The sequence below is a fragment of the Rhamphochromis longiceps genome, linkage group LG23 (genome assembly GCF_057381845.1).
Source record: "Rhamphochromis longiceps isolate RC_006_pf linkage group LG23, R_longiceps_female_GT1.1, whole genome shotgun sequence".
In the NCBI taxonomy this organism is placed as follows: domain Eukaryota; kingdom Metazoa; phylum Chordata; class Actinopteri; order Cichliformes; family Cichlidae; genus Rhamphochromis; species Rhamphochromis longiceps.
This window is the reverse complement of record NC_140578.1, coordinates 11,852,679-11,874,128: the sequence shown is the minus strand read 5'-3', so window position 1 is coordinate 11,874,128 and position 21,450 is coordinate 11,852,679. Positions and strand designations below refer to the sequence as shown.

Below are 21,450 nucleotides of genomic sequence, written 5' to 3'. Positions count from 1 at the left end.
TGCTACACCGGGGCCTTTTAAACTATCTGTCTACATGTCTGTCTGTCACATAGTAGTGGGATAAAGAGGCTAGACAGACGGACAGAAACAGCCATCCGCAGAATGTCTAACACTTCCTTGTCCCTCCTCAGACGCACGACCTTGCTAAAAAGTGGGAATCACAGTATGAAGTTATGGAATGTATCCCAAACTGGTTTACGTTACCAACAAGTGAAAATGTCTCCTCTTCCATACCTCATCCACACCTCCCTCCCTTGCCAATCCCCCTGCTGAGGGTGTGTGATCTTTGATCAAAAGCCAGTCGGCAGCAAAGATGTTGACTACGAGTCCACAGAGAGGGAGAGCGATGGGAGAAGAAAGTGAGAGAACACGCAAACCCCCCTCCCCTGTGCTTTCCCAACCCCATGTCTTTTCAAGCACGCTACAGTCCGACTAATAAGACTGAATCCCAAGTGGCTTCCTTCCCTCCAACTAACAATTCACTGGATCAATATTAGATGGAGAAACAGGTTGGTCGCATCCACTTTACAAAGAGGGAACTGTTCATGCCAGTACCTTTCTGGGAATTATTACGGTAAATATTTGTATGACGAAGAAAGAAAAGACAGAACAAGAACACAGAGTTTGATTAGACATACGATCAACTGAGCAGACACTGAAACCCAATGCATAGCAGTGAATTTTCCACCTGAGTAGTACTTACATAGAGACAAAAGAGATATGCAACATTCTGATGGTTGCAGTTCCCCAATGTGAACTCTGCGGTGACCTCTTTTGTGTTACGTTTCTTAGGCCACGTATTTCCCATCAGCGTAGAGGACCAACACTGAACAGTTACCTGGGCTTCCTGCTCTCATCCCTGAAAACAACATTCAGCCCTCTCCTACCACCTGGATTTGCTCCTCCCTGTATGCCAACCTTTGTATCTCCAGAGACAGAGAAAGACTCCAAGTGCAAACTGTCCCCGCTTGGCTGAGAGCAGCCAACAGACAGCAGCCTGCCTCTCTGAAGGACCCAGGGCTGTCTGTGTAAGTGCCAGAGCCACGCTGTGCATACTGCCGTACTGCATATGCTGCGCTCAGCTTGCCCTGCTTCGACAGCCTGATGGAAAACGTGCAAAAAAATAAATCAGGTGTGCAGCAAAATGACGAAGCAAAGCAAACAGCCCCCTTTCTGCTGCCACGAGTCGCCATATCACCATATTAACAGTCACCCCATTCTGCTTTGTTTGATTTTTGCAGTTATCGTGCTTGTTATTGTCTTTGTTTTATGGCCTTCTCAGATAGATTTACAAAAAGTCTTTGATAATAGCACAGAAAAAAAAATAACATTTCAAGGTCCATTTGAAAGAAAAGGAAAAAACAAAACAAAACACAGTTGCAATGAAGTTCTGAGACTGTCTTGGTGCAGCCTGTGTCAGAGTAACCTTGGCCTGGGGCTGAGGCTGGGGACACACCAGCTGTGGAGCCACGGAGGCAGAGAGAGACACTAATATATCAGTTCATTCAGTACTAACTATCGTTTTAGTACGAGCCAATCAGCTTTAACAATTTGGTTTCAATGTTACAAGAAAAGTGTTTAAATGGTAAAAAAAATAAAAAAAATAGAGTTTTTTAAAATTTTTTATTCCTGTCCACATAAGGCACACTGTGGCCCTTGTGTCTGCACAATCCACCTGGTGGGAGTGAGCCTCAGCCCCACGCCGCATGACATTACCGTCTGAAAACACACACACACCACCATGAGCTCAGCACTGCCCAGTCAAGGCCACAAAGTCACCGTCTGTCTCAACCAGAGAACATTTAAACTCAGCTCAAACAGCAGAAGGTAAATGGAAATCATCCAATTCAGCAGTAACAAAAGTATTTAAAAAACACATCAGATTTTAGGATCGATAATCCGTCAGTGGACTCAACATAAGACAAAAATCTCAGAATGACAAAGAACTGGAATGAGTATCTGTGGCATCGTCAAACATTGCATCTGAGCCATCATCAGGAACGAGTAGTTTTTTTTGTTTTTTCAGAGAAGATTTGCTGCTTGCCTAAATTTTCTATATTTAGATTTTCATGTATAAAGAGCATGTATGATTGACTTCTATCAAAAAGACAAAAAAAAAAAAAAAAAAAATCCCAAATCTCTTTTTAAGAGCCTTCAGATTAAACAGTAAAAGTAATAATCAAACATTACATTGGTAGCTTAAAATGCCCAGTGACTTAAATGAAAGCAGTTTTTTTCTCCTTTGGTGTTTATTGTTGCTGGACGTCTGTATATTTTGAATATACTATACATGATTATTTCTACGGAGGGGTTGGATGGACTCTTAATGAGACCACTGAGTATTAACCACACTGCTCTGTGCTCATGGAAACTCGCAGGCCTTTCTGAGGTCCCCTGTCCTTTTCCCATAAGCAGGACAAGGACATTTAACATTAGTGCAAACTTTTGCTCTTTCAGCTAAAGCACCACTTCCAGTGCTATCAGGCTTTTATCCATAACCCCACCCAAGCACCCATTAGCCCCACCTTCCTGGCACAACATCCCAAAACCATGACCACACACACAACACACGCACGCGCACACTCACACTCACACCCACGTATAATTATTAGAAAAAAAAAAATAGCTGTAGCACAACACGTTATTTTAAGAAAAACGAGTGTAGACAGAAACAAAAGGCTATATATCCTTACACCTCAAATTCTATTTTCCACAAGGATACAAAGAGTGAGAGAAAGCAAACTCAAGTAAGTAGACACACATTTCTGCATATGTATTCCAGAGAAGGGCATCTGTGTGTGGCTTAGTCAGGGAGGCCCAGCCTGGAAAAATTATAGACATACTTTCAATATCTCTTGTTTACAGTAGACTAAGATGGAGGGCAAAAAACTTTGGTTAATCAACAAACAACATAAGACATTTGGGGAAACATTAAGGTCCAATGAAACATTGTGTTTAAGATGACCCACGGGTCTTGACAGGTAAAACTTCTGCCACGTCAAGATAAGTGGGTTTAGGCAGTCCAAGCCAAGTACCACGATACATGAAGATCACAAGACATTAGACTGCCCCGCTTACATCGGTCTGCCTGCAGGAGTCAAACTGTGCAATAATTAACCCCATCTTTATCATAACGAAACAACAAAAATAGAAACTAACTCTCAAGACCTGGCCAAACCCTGACAATGGCCAACAAGGGTAAACAAAGAGTTATGCAAATCTGCAACAAGAGAGCCGTGAAGTAAACAAGCAACTGTCCAATGTGTTGTTCTACAATATGGTATTTTCGCTCCTGTGGTACCGCGGACCTATTATCACTGCAGTTCCTCCGAGAACACATGTAGATTTTAGAGTAGCTGGTGAACAGATGGGGTAGACACCAAGTTTGTTTATCCAGCGTTGTCCTGAGACCCTTCAGCCTGCCAGCCAGCAATGCATGCTTGTGCACATGCATGCAAAAAAAATAAAACAATAAAAATGCATGTATGCACGCACACAGCGCTCTTTCCACTTGTCTACCTCCTCCTTCTATCCCCTTACTTTACATTAAGACGAAAAAAAAAACAAAAGAAAAACAAACAAAAAAACCAATCACTAGATTTTTTACAACTAAATTCAAGTGCATTCAGTTACATGGATTGATTTACTCTTTTTTGTGTGTGGGGACCTGCCTGGCTTCTCTTGTAGAGATCGACACTCGTCTCCTCTTTTCTTTTTTGGCAGCTTGTTGTCAAAACCTGAACGAAACCAGCGAAGGAGCTCGACTTCACCATCACGCACTGAAGGAAAAGGCTGATCTCATTTGCAACTGGTTTGTTTCAAAGTACCCGTTTCGTTGACCAAAGTGCCCTCCTCAGTAACAAAGTGCAATCATGACCTGCCTCTTCCCATCCAACGTGCAAAAGGACTGATAGTTGAAAAAAAAGCACTACTGCAGAAATTACAGGGTGGGCTGGGGGAGGGGGGGCACTCTACATCACATGCATGTTCTCTTAACGCAAAAGGCTCAATGTGCTCGTATGGAAACTAAAGTTGGATTCTGGAGTTTATTATTGTTTAAGACGAACAAATCCAAACGTATGGAGTCGCTGACAATATTCAAACACATATGTCAGCTCTGGTGTTTTCCCCTTCTCTACAGGATACCTGGACCCAGTGAGCATGTGTGTGTGTTAGCAAGACAAAGTGTATTGGGGCTGGCAGCTCAGGGTGCATGTTTGAACAGGCTGTGGCTGACTCACACACGCTGATGATGTGGCCAGAGGGACCCTGGCTGCCACGCACACACACACACGCACGCAAACACAGTCGCACACTAAACTGCCAGCACCAGGCGTCCTCCCCACAGTAACACCAGGCTCTAATATAATAATATCCCCTCCAGGCTGGTTCGGGGGCATTAGAGGACTACAGAGGGAGAGGGAGCGAGAGAAAAGGCCTGATTTGATCCCCTCCTGCCTGGAAACGTGGCTGAGCTGGGGGAGATTATTTTTTGGAATGCAACAGACATTGCGAGATCCCCCTCCCCTTCCCTCGATCCCCTCCCCCATCAACCAGCTGCAGCTGCGCTCCTATTTGGCCTCCCAACTTGGACAGGTATTTATTGCTCTCTTCATCATACAGGTTGCCTTACGGTTGTGTGGTCCCCAGGGCAAAAAGATTGGAATAAGCATAAACCTCCTCGCACATCAGCCCGCTTCCTTTAAATATTACCTCTCCCTCAGTTGGATATCTTTAGTAAAGCTGTGCAAACATAGAAAAAAAAAAGGTGCTCGTCTATCTCTTCGTACTCTTTGTCACTCTCTCACTCAGGCTCCTTTAACCTGCGGTTGGTTAAGTGCTACCCGCGCCTTGTCACACAAGGACAGAATCCGAAAAACTGCAAAAAGTTAAGCACATTCATTCAATCGACCCCCTCGTCCTTTGGGCAGGAACTTTACATATCAAGTGTTAAGTTTAGGACAAATGGGTGAATCAATGCTTTTTTTTTTTTTTTCCTCTCTCATCGAACATTCATACAGTTTGTTTTGTTCACCCACAAGCTTCACTCTCTGAGAAATATGACATCAAGCCTACGAGGAAAAAAAAATGTGATTGGTAACTACAACTCAGCATTAAGAGGGGCCAATGTCATATCACCACCTGCTGTATATACATGTATACAATAAAGTGTCAAGTACCCAAAGCAGTCAAAAAAATAAAATGTTGAGAAACAAAAATTAAGACAAAATCAAAAGGGCGAACAAACATATTGACACTGCAGGGCTGTGAGGGATAAGAGGCCACGTAGTAAAGCCAACATGTACATTGACAATGGTAGTGCTTCAGAAACACAAACCCTCTACCCCTCGTATTCCCGAGTCCTGCAATTGGCGAGCCCCCATTAAAGTGGATTTGACTCAAAGTGAATTTGCTTTTCAGTAAGACAAGCCATAGATTCTTAAAATGCATTTTAGAGAGTAAGTAACACTTCAATCAAACCCCTGCCTCATTCTTTCTGGAACATTTAGAGAAGAAAAACTGTTGCATCAAAACTGTGGCGAGTTTTCCTTGCATATGCCATATTGTGGCAATGGTGTTTCTATGGTAACTGTACATTTCAGACCTGCAAAGAATAGAAAAAGAGTTGTTTTCATTGGGAGGATTTGTCCTCGCTTCACCCGTACAGCAGCCAGAAGGTGCTTGACAGACACCTTTCTTAGAGCTTGAAGGCTGTGAGGACAAAACCAATAAAAATCTAAATCAACTGCATAGTTGCTCAGAGTTCCTTTGTATCTATCATACATTTGCCTAAGCACATATGCCACATATGTATAAAAACCCTATTATTACAAAGAAAGAAATGACCCAGAAAGTGGACGTAATGGGTGCATGATTTGAAGCGTTCTTTGCTCTTTAACAAATAAACCAACTTAAGTGCTTGCAATTCTACGCCGTGTCCTAAGTAATAGGAGAAAGAAATATAAAGATTAGATTTTTGTGACACCCTGATTTGGTTTATAGAGGAATAGTTAGTTGTTTGTTGTAGTTTTTTTTTTGTATTTTTTTTAAATTGCCTTTGCATCTTTTACTCCTCTCTGTTCATTGGCCTGTCTCACAGGCGGTGCAGAGTGACTATGGTGTCCAGCAGTGTCCTTGTCTTCCCTGCAGTCTCAGGGCCCTGCCTCCCCTGCTAGCTCCTGCAGCTGAGGACTGTGTGCATGTGCTCCAGCAGCAACCTCCACCTCCGCTGCCGAGGTCGACTCCGATCGCCGCCTTCCCCTGATGGTATGAGACCCGGGGCCGGTGTCGGATCCGGGGCTAAGCAGGCCCACGGGGGCCTCGAGGAGCCCTGGCTCTCTCACGCGAGGTTTCCGGCCTCGACGGGAGGGGATGCCGTTGCAGCCGTCCTTCTTGAGGTGGCGGTGCAGGTGATCCGAGCGCACAAAAGTCTTAAAGCAGCTCGAGCACTGATAGGGGCGCAGGCCGGTGTGTACACGCATGTGGTTCTTCAGGTCGTAGTTGTGAGCAAAGGCAGCTCCACATTGTGTACACAGGTAAGGCTTCTCTCCTGTATGCTTCCGCATATGAACCTTGAGCTTGTCCTGCCTGAGAGGGAGAAAAATAAACACGGTCGAGTAAGAATACAAAGGCAAAAACTCTGCTGCACTAGAAGATCGGTTCACACCCATTTGAATGCACTTAGTGCACACAGCCAACTTCAGGTTCTAATCACTCGTGCAATATCACGTACAAATACATAATTAACTCAAACTATATTATTAATTCTCACACATACAGTGGCCAGCCTAATATGCTTTGGATGGATTTATTTCCCATTTAAGAGCCATCTCCTGGATCTCCTCCAGTTCTGTGAAGGTACCCTGTCTAACTGACGAGAAGCCATAAACTTAACCTTTTAATTTGTGTAAATGCACGCAAGAGCACTATTGCTAAATGATAACAATATCAGTTTTATATCAGCGTTTTACGCCTTTTGTTAACATGTATTTGACGACAATACAACAACAATTGACAGATTGCAAAAATGTTTAATGGACACCTGAATTTCCTCTGCAGTGCAACGGTTGCAGGATAATTTGGAAAGAGCTGACATTTATTGTGAAGTAGTACTGTAGTACTGAGTGCAGCTCAAGTTTGCAGCTTATATTTATCCACAAGAGTCGTACTGGGACCGACTTCTGTAGGTGTCGCACATGAGCGAATAAAACAGCTCATGTGGAAAACTTGCTTTCCAAATTGTGAGGTCTACAACACTGCAGTCAAAACAGCATACAGCATGACTCTATATCAAAACGCATCTCATAACACAAAACTATTTGACTTTCCAATGACACCACCTACTAAACTTTATCAGACTTCTTTGGCCTTCATCTGACTCTTGTCCTTCCCTCCCCCCTTTAGCCCTTACTATCTCTCCAGCTCCGAGCTCTTAAATCGCCTAACCCTTCTGTACCGAGGGCAGAGGGCTTCTAAACAAACAAGCGTAGTTAAGACAACTGCATCTGAACACATACACACCCACCCACAGGTGTGTGTATGCAAGTGCCAGGTAAGTGGATTAGCTGTCATACAAGGAAACAAATAAACCCACTGCAACGCTCAGAGGTCTGTATACCTGTGCCCTAAATAGAAATGTTAACCACGAAACGCATGTGTGTGCACACATACACAAACACACGATGCAGACGCATAGTTAGGGTGAAGCATTGGAACAAAGTGGCACACTGACAGAGGTGAATTATTTAAAGGACAGGGGTGATTTATTGCTGTGCGATGCACACTCTTAACCTTGTTCAAACAGGATTAAGATTACAGTGCCCCCTTCCCACTGCCAATCTGAATTTACGTAAATTTAGATTGGTCTTCCCTACCTGCCAGCAGAGGTTTTGGCTATTTCTAGCCAACTGTATCTATTTCCAGCACAAGTCCACTGATTAATTAATTAAAGGAACGATTTCATGGAAAAGTTAAGACTTAAATAAGAGGAAAACATGTGCACTCGAGTACCCTTCTGTAGCCTAGTCACATTTATTTGAGCAGGACATGGCAGATTTCATTAGAGAGGTAAGGGAGTGACAGAAAGAGAGAGGAGGGGGTGGTGTAACTACTCTGCTGTGGGCAATAATCAACATAACCAGAGATCAAAAGTTCACATTACTGCATTGGAGCACATAGAGCACCATCCAGCGCCTGTAATCCCCCTCTGTATCAGAGCACAGCACTTTATAGCAGCCTTCCACTAGATAACACTACCATGGCACTGCCTTCTTTTATAGGACCCCTACGTTAAAATTCCAGGACTTTGCTATGAAGGCTGTCACAATAAAACAGACCTTTACAACCCTCCAGCCCCCTCTCTCTGACCTGAAAGATTCTACGTGGCATTGTTATTAACATTCAGCTTCAATGTTATGTCGGGAAAAATCCTGGTTAGGGCCTAATCACTCCATCTTCACGTAAATACACACGCACACACACAGCTTCACAAGCTGCACTGTCTACTTAATACAAAGCTAAGTTGGTTAGCGCTAATACTCCTGCTCTTGGCTTTGTGTTTCCCCGCTGCTGGCCATTTTGTCAACAGTGTCCAAGACTATTAGCACATGTGACTTGAGGAGGTCTCTTCATTAATTGGGCTTACCTGGTAAAGCGCACTTTGCAGATGGCGCATTCGTAGGGTTTCTCTCCCGTGTGCGTTCTGATGTGACGCGGGAGCTTGCCTGCCCCTTGAATGACCTTGGAGCATATGGGGCACTTCTGGAAGGCCTTGGAGCGCATCTTCCGTTCTCCTCCACCCCCGCTGGCTCTCTCTCCGACCCCCCTCTCTGCTCCTACTCTGTCTTGGGCTGTACTGCCTCTTGATAACCAGAGTGATGGCACTCCCTGCGTTACAGCGGATGACGCTGTATCTTCGTGCTGTGTACTGCTAAAATAATTCAAGTAAAATTCCATGTCAGGGTCATCGCCATCTCCCTGGTCCTCACCGGTCGTAGCACGCTCCTTCTGCCTCTCGATGGAGTCCATCATCTGCTGCAGGAGGGCACTTGCTGAACCCCTCTCCGTTATCATCGCCTCCCTACAAGTGTCCTCCGTTTCGGGCTCCTGCCCCAGCCTAGAATTGTGAGGGAGGTAGAAGTGTCCGTTTTGGGACGGAGGGTAGTATGAGGACCCCAGGGTTCCTCCATTACCCTGCACCGCGTCCCCATCCTCATCTTCATCCTCATCGTCGTCTTCTTCCTCTGGTTCCTGTTTAGGGACCTGGGACAAGGCGAGGGCCAAGGGGGAGTAGTACTCGCTGGGGCCAACAGGGGCCCCGTTGCTGGGGGTGCCCCCATTACCGTGATTAAAGTGCAGGTGTGCGGTGGGCAGGTCCCTGAGCTCCGGCGTGCTGCAGCTGCTGCTCCAATGCGCCCCTCTCTGGAAGTACTCCAGATACTCCCGGGCCCGCACCCGGTTCCCCTGCTCCCTTCCTCCTTTGCCTTTCCCATCCTCATCTTCACCCTCACCTTTTTGCTCACTGCCCGCCTAAAAATAAGAACAAACGAAGTGTTACAAGCCTGTGAAAAAAAACACAAATAAAAACATAAAGAGAAGACGGACTAAAGGTAGAGGAGGAAATGCATGTTTAAAATAAAATGTTTTAAAATGTTTATCAGATACAAAAGGATGATGCGTGCAGACCTGTAGGGTCTGATGCTTTTCAGCACTGACTCGGTATCCTGGATGCAAACCGAGGCGCTCAGTACGCTCATGGGTATTAGTATGCGCAATGAGAAAATGAAAACTAATTGGCAAAGAACATTCATGCCCGGTGTATGTATAAAACGAACAATAACGCAGCACACGATCCTGTGTATGTCTTCGCTGCCGTACTCTGTAACTCTTAAAAACACCAGTCTTGAAAAAGGTTGTCAAGAGGCTTCAACTTTTGATAAAATGTAACAACAGATGCTAGAAAGCTTCCGATAATGATTTGACATCACATCATCTTATCTCATGATGTAAAGCATTATCCATGCAGTGCAGCATATCACAGCTACACTTGATCACATTGAAATGTAGTTGCAATGTGCTGTGTCTGTACTCTGTTAAAGAGCATGCTGTCGCTCCATGAATGCTGTTGGCTCAGAATGAGTAAGCGCTGAACTAACCCCACGGCTGTGGGAGTGTGTTTGGCATAGTGAGAGAAACTGATAAAGGCCGTGATATAAGCTTCACTATGCTGAGCATTAATTGAAGTTGATGGCTTAATGACAGGGTGGCCCTTTGACCATGTGAATGAATCAGTTACTTGGATAAAGTACAGTTCATGCCTAAATTTGAATTGTGACACAAGTTACTTTAGCATTAAAAGTCTCATACCGGCGGGGAGAGCACTTTGGTGTCCAGCAGGTGTGTACAGACATCCTGGACAGGTGGGATTTCCAGGAGACGTGCAGCAGCAAGGATCTCAGCCACACTGCTGTGACTGACTGTCAGCGTGGCCGTGTAGGCAAAGTCCAGCAAAGCTCCCAGAGCCTCCGCTGTCACAAAGTCGATGTTGTAGATGTTCTGTTGGTCGGCGGCTACCCCTGACGTGAAGAGCTTATGGAAGTAGGTGCTGCAGGACGCCAGGACGGAGCGGTGAGCTGGGAACTCCCGATCTTGGGAAACCAGGAGCACGTCACACAGCAGCCCGCTGAGCCGCTGCTTGTTCAGGCTGCCCAGTATGTCTGCGCTGTGTTCAGGGAAAGGGATCCCCACAGGACCTTCCTCCGCCTCTCCCGCTCCACCTCTCCCTCCTCCACCCCCACTGCTTGCTATCCCCCTGAGCCGCCTTCCGCCCCTCCCGCCGGCTCCTAACGACATCTTCCACCAGCCTGCCGCCGAGCCGCCTAGCACAGCCCCCACCCGTGTATCCGTCCTGCCGTCTGTCCGTCTGCCTATCTGAAGGAGAGTAGAAACAGGTGGAAAAGAAAAAGAGGAAATTAGCAGATAGGTATTACATGGACGCAGAAAGAGAAACAAACATGTATTATCTGAATCAAAAGTTTGCGGAGGCCTTATTTGAAAATTATTTAAATATCAAGCACAAGAACAGAGAGCTCTCAGTTCACAGTACGCAGCTGGTAAAAATACACGCATAAAGATTTTTAAATATCTTTGGAAAAACTGCAAAAACATCTACGAACTTGGGCCATATCTGGTAGCCCAAAAATTGACAATATTGTCAAATATAAAACTGAATGTACAATTAGGGTGCCTCCATTTGAGCTTTGAAGCAACATGTGAATACAGTCAAAAGAATTTCATTTCTTAAAAATTGTCATAACCAGTCTGTAGCCTAATATGATACCATTTGAATACAGACTTTTTTCTAGGCTATGATCTTCAACCAAATAAACTGTACTGACTTTTCCAGCCGGTCAATAAAAATTTCTAATGACTCACTCATCTTTATTCATTAATTTCTTGGCAGTTCAAAAACTTCTCTGCTGCTTTTTCACACCAACATGTCGACAGTTTCTGTGAAAATACATCAAACCTTCCCAGAACCACATACATCAAAATCTTCATGACATGCTGCTCAAAATAAAAAGAGCCTGCTATAAACCTGACTGAAACCAAACTTCACCATGAGCATTTCACACTTGCCAAATTTGCTGAACGCTGTAAACAATTTACTTTGTTCAAGCAGATTGGTTACAAACTCTGTGCAAAACAGGTCTGTTACATATATTTGGTGCAAAGAATTAGATTCTAATGGTGCTGAATAAACAGTAGCCTGCAACAATTTACATTTGGGTCAACAATTGGGTGAAGATGTTTGGACTGCATCCATGCAGGTGGCTAGGAGCCCATTTCCTTGTATATACGCCCACATCTATGGGAGTGTGCATGCACTTGTGCAAGGAATCAAGTAAGAGGTCGTGGAGGACAGATAGGCAGAGGGCTGTGGGGATCAGAGTGCATGCTGGGAGCTGGGCTGTGCAGGCTATGCTCTCTGTGTCGGTGGAGAGCCAGAGAGGGAAGTGAGAGAGGTGGAGGAAAAGAGGTGGAGGGGAGGGGGGGGGGGGGAGGGGGGCTGCCAGAGCAGACCCTGTGGAAAAAACTCCACAGGAGGAGGAAGAGGACACGCAACAAGCTGCGAGGGAACGGTATTAAAAAGGGAGGTTGTCAATCCGGTCTGAGCTGGTTACCCCACCCTGTACTGTGTGCCAAGTTTCAGAAAAGGCCTGTCCCCTCGCTCACATGTGGGGGGAGATTAAAATGATCGACTGAAGCCTGCGCAGTGGGAGGGGGGTTTCGGCAGAACAAGCCATCCTTGATTTCTCTATGAACGCACGGGCACACAAAATACTGTAACATCAATAACATATCAAACACACACATACAGACTCCAACCCTTTCCCCCCTTCTCCATCTGCCAGGGAGACCCAGCAGGGGGCAGCGGGTGGTGGTGGGAAGCAGGGATGTGTTGCATGTGCTGCTCTCTACGAGAGCAAGGCATTGAAATGACATTCCTTCAGATCAGACCTTCTGGTGTGTTTGTACACTACACCCCACTAACAAACCTGCCAAACCTGGCTGCCTCTCCTCTTTTGTCCCAGTTCACCCATGCTAACCTCTCCTTCTCTCTCCTCTGGAAAAATCTGATGACACACCTGAGATTTGGCAACATGTCACCTTTGTACAAATAAGCAGATGCATGTTTAAGCTTATTATGAGCAACTAAATAGGTCAATGATTTTATTTTATTTTTTGCATTAATTACCCAAAAATCTAAAAGCTTCTACATCCAGAGATCACACACAAGACTGATTTACGTGTTTACATCGTTGTGCTGTGTTTGATTAGTGTTAAATATGTAATGGCTCCACCATTTTTTTTATTATTTGCTGTAATTCTCTCTTAACTCAATTCAGTTTTGATAGGCAGCTGACCAGAAAGCCTCTGCAAACACTGCCAACGTCTTTCGCAAAGCTCTGATAGAAGCGGACTGTCAGACATGGCAAGAGCAAATTTTATTATCCAACCCCTCATCTGAATATGTTGAGGGAGGGGAGGGAGATGAGAGCAAAGACAAAGAGAGATGACACGGGAGGGAGAGAGCGAGCACGAGCGGTATGAGATGGAAGAAAGAGCAAGAGAAAGGGCAACCACATGGCTACCGGTCACGTCCTTCGCAGGTGGAAATAGATCTCTGTGAGCCCATCCAGACCCGAGCCAACCTGCTTTTCTCTAATACAGATCTACAGCACCTGCACTAGACCAGACAAGCTTGTATAGCACGCTATCCCCCGCACATACAAAGCTGACCCTAGGTCACGGCTTTTTGGGGTAAAGACGTTGAGCTGAGAGGAGATAAAGAAAAAAAACAAAACACACACGCATACATGCGCAAACTTGATCCAGCGCCAATGAAGCGCGGAGGCACAACTCCGCATGCAAAAGCCACCTGTCCTCAAATAAACCTACAAAGAGCACTACGAAAGAGGAAACACAGTGCAACAAACCTGATCCTGACACCTCCTCATGGCTTGAAACATTCCTTATCACTAATTCATGCCTGTGGGTGACAAGGCCCACAGCCCGGCACAAAGCAGCGCAGCAGCTGTCTGTGTCCCTGGTGCTCCCCGTCCAGGGTAGGGCCTCCTCTCAAAGTTCAGTCCATGAGCACCCAGGCCTGCTTTGCAAGTCAAACAAGTCCTTTAAAATAGGACCTACCCATCCCTTCCCCGCCCTCATCACCTTCATTTCATCTGTAATCTGCCCCTTCCCATATATCTGCACACAACGGTCGTTTTTGACTTTCTGTTTTGCTGTTGTTTCGATTGACTGTGCAGTGACCTATGCATTAAATATCTTTGCCAAGACAGTTGTACCCGATTTTAGTCTCACTCGCAGACAAACACGTTATGACGGGAAGCGCGGGTATTTAGTAAAAGCAGTAGTATTTTGGCCGAAACACATCATCTGTGAAACATACCACTCATTCCAAAATACAAAGAAACAGTCTGCGCAACCTCAGGTGGTTTTTAGATGAGAAAATATATTGCCTAATGCACACAACAACAAAAAAGCAACCGAAAAACAACCGTCAACCAAATTTCACAGCGAATACCACATCAGTATCTGTCTGTTATTCAAAACTTTCAGTTACCTCTTTCTTAAACTTGAAAAACATGAAAATTTGTAATTGGCTCATAAAAATATTACACAACTCAAAAGTGCTGAGAAATCTGCCTTTAAAAGAGAACAAGCAGAACAAACATGAGTGAATTAAAGAGCCCTTAAACTATAAATGCTAATGGAGCATGTAGCAGCCATGTTTTAAAAGTGAAATGCAGGAAAATTATTAATTTTATCTGTTTGTAGTCCTAGACTTTTTACAAGAGAACAATTATTTCTCAATTTTACTCGGGTGAAGACTTTATGCATTCACCATCTCATTCGCTATCCAAGTAACTCATTTATTAGGACCTCAAGTGTTTGTATAAAGACTCGAGGAAACTGCGGCTCCAGAAATGAAAACGTGAAAAATCTTTGCATCTGGTTGGCCCTATGGCCCCGTCTATTCTTCCATAACACTTTAAAAAAAAAAAAAAATCATATCTCTTTCTCCCTTGCCCTTATTTCACAAACTAACTCAACTGTTTTTGCCTCTATGGCAACAACCAAGGGAATCACTTTACTCAGGTCAATAAAGTTCAAGGTGGGACAAAGAGGACATCGCAAGATAACTGGAATGAGGAGGGGGGTGGCAGTTCCTAGGAAAAGTGGATTTTGATCAAGTGCCACAGCTAAGTGACTCATTGCTGCCAGCAGTGGAAGGAAACCTGATTGGTCATATTGGGAGCGAAGCAGGAAGAGAGTAAGCAACTGATAAAACTGAAGCTGCGAGGGCTGGCCTAGGCCTGGCAGCTTTCACTAGAAACTAACCATGGAAGCACTGCCAAAACATAGACACAAAGCCAGTGAAAAGGTGGTGGGTGAGGCAGGGCGTTAAACTTACAAGCTCGCTCATAACTCATGAGCACATGGAGGCCCAGGAATCCGGCTCAGATGTCAATGATAAACTCAAGAGATCTCATTCGGTTACCTGGTATAACCTGTTACAATAAGTGGAAAGGTAACCACCCACAAGTGGGGCAAAGTTTAATTTGAGGAAGCCAGCAGGGGGATTTATGATTTCCTTAAAGAGTGTTCGTGCTGCCGTACAGCTCCAGAAGAGAGACATGTAGCTGCTGTCAATGAAGTGCAGAAGCCCTCAAACTGTTCTGAATTTGCATGGTTTTATTTTCCTGACCGTTTGCACTGTAGTACTCAGACCCACAGCCTACTAAACACACAAACAAATAAAAACAAAACTGTGATTCACTTTAGCATGACACATCGAAATGACTGCTCTCGCAATGCACACAATAACAGAAGTATCTTTCTTTTTGCACCTGGACATCTTCTCTTATTAGACAGCATTTTACTTAAAGCATATGTAAATGATGTTCTGATGTAGTTTAAACTCCTGAAGTAGCAGTCTAAATAAAAAGGGACCTTCTTAAATAAAACACTGTTGCAAGCACTACAAATCTTGTTTTGTGGTCACTAAATGTAGAAAAGAAAATACCACGCTGGTAGATAATCAAATCTTTCAGATTTTGTTTTTTACAAGTAAAGCTTTAACTTCAACAATTCTTTAAAGCCAGTTACAGTTTTGTGGTTTTGATGACAATTTTGTGCCGCTGATCAGAATTATAAAACATGGTAGGGAGACTAACTTCTCTCAGGCTGCAGCATAATAAAACCACATCCACAGTCTGAGTTCCTTTTAGTGTGAGTAACATAGTTTGACACTGCCATGCTGCCAACCAGGAAGTGTATGAAAATCTAAGACGTGCCTTCAGAAACCGCACTACACCCCTACACTGCGTCGTCCGGCACAACTTGAGCTGGCCAATCGGTCGGTCCGCAGGCCCAACATGCCCCGGCTGCATCGCTCTGTGCATGCGCAGTCCAACGGGGAAAGAGGACTTCCTGTGAGTCTGTTGCAGGCGTGTAACAGAACCCGCTCTGTTATCAGATGACCAGCTCTCTGCTTGCTCGATCTCTCTGTCCCTACTGTCTGACCCCCCCTCCACGCACACACCACCGCCTCCCCCTTCCTCTCATCTGTCGCTCTCATCTCATCATTGCTCCATCTCTGTCTCAGAGTCTGCACTGCATGTATCCACCACATCACCCACTTCCCCTTTCCACTGCTGAGGAGGCAAAGCAGCGCAGACCAACCCACCCTCCCGAGTCTCACCATCCCCTAATGCATCCCACCCATCGTCTCTCTTGTTTCATTGCAAACCGATTCTCTAAATCAACGTGCGGACAGCGTCAGTTTGGTCTCATATCCTCCTTCCTGATCACTTGGCCTTTCTGCTTAATTAAAAATGAGCCTTTGGACTCTGTCCTACAGTTCTTAATATCAACTTCACAATAAATTAAAGTGTTGACAGAAGCCTGCCGCCTTCGACTATTCCATGGTTTTTACTTGATATTGAAAAACCCTCGCTTAACAAAACATTTAACTCCCCAAGTGTGGAAATTCAAGTCTAGCTTCACCCCCCCACTCTGAAAAACATCTCAGCCTTTTACTCTCCCACTCTAATTTGATCAGGTTGTGTTGGCCTCTCCATAATAAATGTCCCAGAAGAGAACAGAAGAAGCCCCTTTACTCCCCCTAGACTTCAGCACAACAACAGAAAAACAACAGAGAGGGGTCTGTCTGTCTAGCCAGGCTGGAAGCTGTGGTATACTAAGCAGCTGACCAGGGGAACCAAACATTAGGGGGAAGTGAAGCTGCATTCACCATGGAGGAGGCTAACCAAACAATATGAACTGGAGATAAATGTGCAAACGCATATAAAAGAGCATGTATAGAGACGGGGCAGAGAAACAGTTTAGCACACAGCACGACAAGAAAATATCAACACGAGTGACACTAGATACTAGAGATTATGTGCCCACATGAAGAAAAAAAAAGTAAAACTCAACAAACACAATGACTGTTACATGCGATGTACAGTACACAGCCAACATTTCACTCCGAAACGAACCCTCAAACTGCCACGGCGACATCACGCAACCTGTCTTCTCAGTCTGTCTGAACCTGCTAGTTTTGGGCCATAGTGGTGTAGGCACAAACATACAGGAATATCAAACTGTATTCAGCCTCACCGCCAAATTGATGGGTGGTGTCTTGGACCTGCCCACAGCCACTGAAGTCCCCTGCAATTCCCCTGGAGTCTATTGTTGGTAACACAGACGCACACGCATGCGTGCACACACCCATACAAACACATATGGCGTCCTAGTTTAACCTCTTGCTGGAATTCTCTTGAAATAACTATACTTTTCTGACACAGTAGTACCTAAGAAAAACATCAACACAACATTTACTGTAACTAATACATACATGCATTTGTTTGTAACACTGGGCTAAATAGAAAATATCGCCTGTCACCTTCGGAGAAACATTCCAAACACTTTCCCAGCACTTGGGCGTCTTCGTGTACTGCGCTCTGCTTGTACCCTCTCCGTGCCCACACACTTAAAAAACGAGTTCAGCAAGTATGCAAAGCCAAAAAATATGCATCTGGTTATCGGGCAAAGCAGCCGAGGGTTGCTATGAAGTCTTTAAACCACGAGCCGCAAGAAAGCATTACACGGCAGACAAGATTAGAATCTGCTTTTAACAAGATACTGGTGATGAAGTGGGTGAATGGACTGCGCAGAAAACATGTCATGAGATTGACCGTGGTGCAGCTGGCTGAGAAAACCTGAAATCAAGCCACAAGAACATAAGTTCTCCAGGAGAAGGTTTCCAGAGATTATGTGCTATTTTAATATTGCATGGACTTCGCTGTGACAGCTTCCCCTACAAGCGAAAATCAGCTGTCACGAGATGTGTCACATATTCTCTTTGTCAGCAAGAAGAGATGCCACTTACTGATGATTCTCAAATAAGCTGTTGCTCAACTGCTCACCTGTACCCTGTCAGCGATCAGCGTGGTCGCGCTGCTACAGTCTAGAAAACATCTGATATGGTGGTTTTTGTGGAGTTGGTTTAACAGCCCTAAAGAAGCAGCAGTACAGGATGTGCGACTGTCTTCATCTTTTCACTCTACTAATAATAGCAGCAGAGCAATTTAATCACAGCAGTAGGTAAAAAAACATTCAAAGAAAAGTGCATCTTAACAGCATAAAAATAACCCCCGTGCACAATGAGCTTAAATGGCCAGAGTTTAAAAAGTTAGCGTGGTGGAAAGGAAAAACTTTGTTTAAACAAGCAGCTATTTCTCTGTGCACAAACTTGCACTCAACAGTGACCTATTTGCCATTCTCTCCTTTATCTGCAAGTGGGTCAAGAACTCTGAACTCTGTCAAGCCCCTTTGCTCTCACCCACAACATGCTATGGCATTTATTTCCTCTGCTTGCCTCTCGTCTCCTTTCAGTGACAGCCTAAAGACCCAGTTTGTGTACGCGCGCGGGTGTGTGTGTGTGTGTGGATGCCTTTGTGGTGCTTACCAAATAGGCTGAAAATGTTTCCCGAGCCCTATCTGCCTCCCCTGCCTGCCGGCCAGCACTGCTGCCTCCGTCTCTGGGCAGGGCTAGAACTCCACCAGACAGGAAACTTACGAGTGGCCCTAGTCATACAGGCAAGCCCTTGCCTGATCCCACACAAACAGACACCTACCCCCCACCCCCCAACCACCAACACCACCCCCCCTCTATTTTCAGCCCACAACTCAGCTTTGCATCCCCCACCCTCATTGGCTTGACAGCAGCTCACTCACCACACCTCCTTGTTGGGATAGGCTGGCGGCTGTTCCCTTTCCTGGATGGCCGAGGGCAAGGCACTCTGGGATATAGAGTTCTGCAACTCCATCTGACCTGGTTTACGGTCCCTGCTGTACACTACGAGTCCCAGCTCCCTCTGCCCTCACCACCCCCACTATCTCCAAGCCTCCTCTAACGTAAGCACTCGGAGCTGAATTATACACTACAGTATGTTGCTAGCAGGCTGCCAGGTATTAAAGTACAGAGCAGCCATGTAGCAGGGCAGAGCTTCGCAGGGGGGAAAAAAAGCAACAACATTTCAGCCTCAACTGTCAGAGCAGTACTGAAGTCTTTCATCAGCTCACGCTACAGTGACATGGCAGACCCCTGAAACTCCTGCCCTAATTTGTGACTTATTCATATGGTGAGCAGTGTACCAGTGCCACTCCAACATGCCCTCCACACACAACTCACACCACACGGAGCCTTTCAATCGCTGCCATCCCCAAAAGTTGTTGCCATTGCTTTTATCATGTCCGATTGAATTATTTTTGGTTCCTCCTCCTTGTTCACTGCCCCCCCCCCCCCATCTCTTTCTCTCGCTCTCTATCTCGAGAACCCCCCCTCCCCTACTCTCCCTCCTCCACCACCTCCACCTCCTCTAAGTGCTTCCACCTGCCTGAAAAGTTAATGCCTTGAACACATCCTATAAACTTTATCTCAAGATTCCCCAGAGGTAAAGAGCAGCACAGAGGAAGTACTTTAGAAGGATTAAAACAAAAAGAGGAACCTTAACTGGAGACTACTGCTGCGACCCACCTCTCCTCTCCTCTCTGGCCAACCCCCCCACCCTGCTCTCCTCTCTGGCCCCCTCCCTCATTCCTCTCCTCTTCTGCCCTGCTCTCCTCTGTTCGACAGGCCCAGGGCAGACAGAAGGGGGGGGATGACAGGGTGTCTTTAGCTCACCTGCGATGGCCGTGGTGGTGCTTGTTGTGGGTTAGCTCAGCCCTCTCCTCTCCTCCTCTCCGGAGCTCTCTCTCCCTCTCACTGTTGTGCAGCTTAAAGCCCCGTATGCGCTAACCAAGCAGCAGCAGATCAACTCAATTCCCTTCCTGGTTTCTGGAGGGCAAAGAGGTCCCTCCCTTTCTCTCTCTCCCTCTCTCTCTCTCTTAAAGAAACAGCATCCCCCCCCCTCGCTCTCTTCTCCCTCCTCCCTCCGTGGAATAAAAGTAAAGTGAAAATCATTTTGCGCTAAAACAGTTGACAGTTATCAAAGTAATAAAGTCACTCACATGTAACACCAATCATTAACCCACAGCTTCCCACTCAGCAGTTTCACAGTGAATGTCTTCCAGTGTTCCCCTCCACAGACAATCGTGTTTTCCTTCTCTTTCTTTCTTTCTTTCTTTCTTTCTTTCTTTCTTTCTTTTTTTTTGGGGGGGGGGGGGGAATGCTAAACAGTGTTGTAGTCCGTGTCTGTTCTCACCCGCCTCATCTCTTGCTGCTCCTTTCCTTTTCTCTGTCAGTTGAGTCGCACCCACCCATCCTATTGCCTGAGGTCATGGTGTCCCACCCCAAAAGCAAGTCTTGGCACATTCCAGCACATACACTGGGGGCTGCCAGCAACCCCCCTCTATACACATACACTCTGGCTCTGCACAGTGTTTGTGCATAATACCTGCCAGGCTCCAACAGGTGAGGTATTAGAGAAGACATTTCTAAGTGAAAACGTGTCTTACCCACTGTGGAGAACAGCGAGTTCCCGTGTGTAAATTTACAGTCCGTGTATCTGATGTTGCGCCACTTCCAACCACCCACTGGCACACCCCCTCAGTGAGAGCAAGCCAGCCATTGTACCACTGAGTGGGATGGAGCATAAGATGTATTTGATAATCGTGTTGCACCATGAACCAACCCAGCACACCTCTGAATGCACTTTTAAGCAAGATGTTTTAAGCACGCACATACAAGACACACTTTACACAATGTTGCTGTTTGTGAACAGTCTTTGAGCCACACAGGAGTCCCACAGTGTAGCAGAGCCTGACACTGACTTGGCACTGCACACATGCAGGGGAATTAAGGGCTATTTGGCAGGGTGAGGCAGTGATACACTGTCTGTCTAGAGGGCACTGTTCAGCCAATCTCCACATTAGCACGTGGGAGTTATAGCTCACAAAGTTCAGAAAAACATGTGAATTGCAGTATGTGAACCTTTGATGTTACCACTTGCTATAATTTCCAAAGCTAAGACAAGAGAATGCAGGTTGACCGGCTGTGGCCAAAGCGAAATGAAAAAACAAACAAACAAACAAACAAAAACCAAACCAGGATATACACATTCACATAAATACATAAAATTTTCACAAGATGCCTTCTATTCAGTTTTGCCCTAATTACCCACAATGAAAATGAGTTGTTCTCAGTCCACAGCAGTCTGAGATGATGTCAGACATTTTTATAGCAATGTCGCTTTTCGGTCCAATATAAACTGGTCCTCCCCAGTGCCAGACACCCCACATCAGATCTGGATTTGTCATTACTGTCTGAATGATGGTTTTGATTATATCTCAGCAAAAAAAGAAGGCAGTTAACAAGAATTCCTGTCCACAGACTGCCATGACCTTCTTACAAAAGGT

At 45.4% G+C, this 21,450-nt stretch overlaps 1 protein-coding gene across 1 annotated transcript; it reads right to left on the bottom strand.

The window, feature by feature from the left end:
* Positions 1-2,029: 2,029 nt before the first annotated feature.
* On the bottom strand, positions 2,030-19,916 carry zbtb7a (zinc finger and BTB domain containing 7a). Its single transcript, XM_085398603.1, has 4 exons — positions 19,778-19,916; positions 10,366-10,929; positions 8,645-9,528; positions 2,030-6,588 (listed from the first exon to the last, which is right to left on the bottom strand). The coding sequence occupies exons 2-4, from the start codon at positions 10,849-10,851 to the stop codon at positions 6,153-6,155; spliced, it is 1,806 nt and encodes a 601-aa protein (XP_085254729.1). The 5' UTR covers positions 10,852-10,929; positions 19,778-19,916; the 3' UTR covers positions 2,030-6,152.
* Between the last annotated feature and the right edge of the window lie 1,534 nt (positions 19,917-21,450).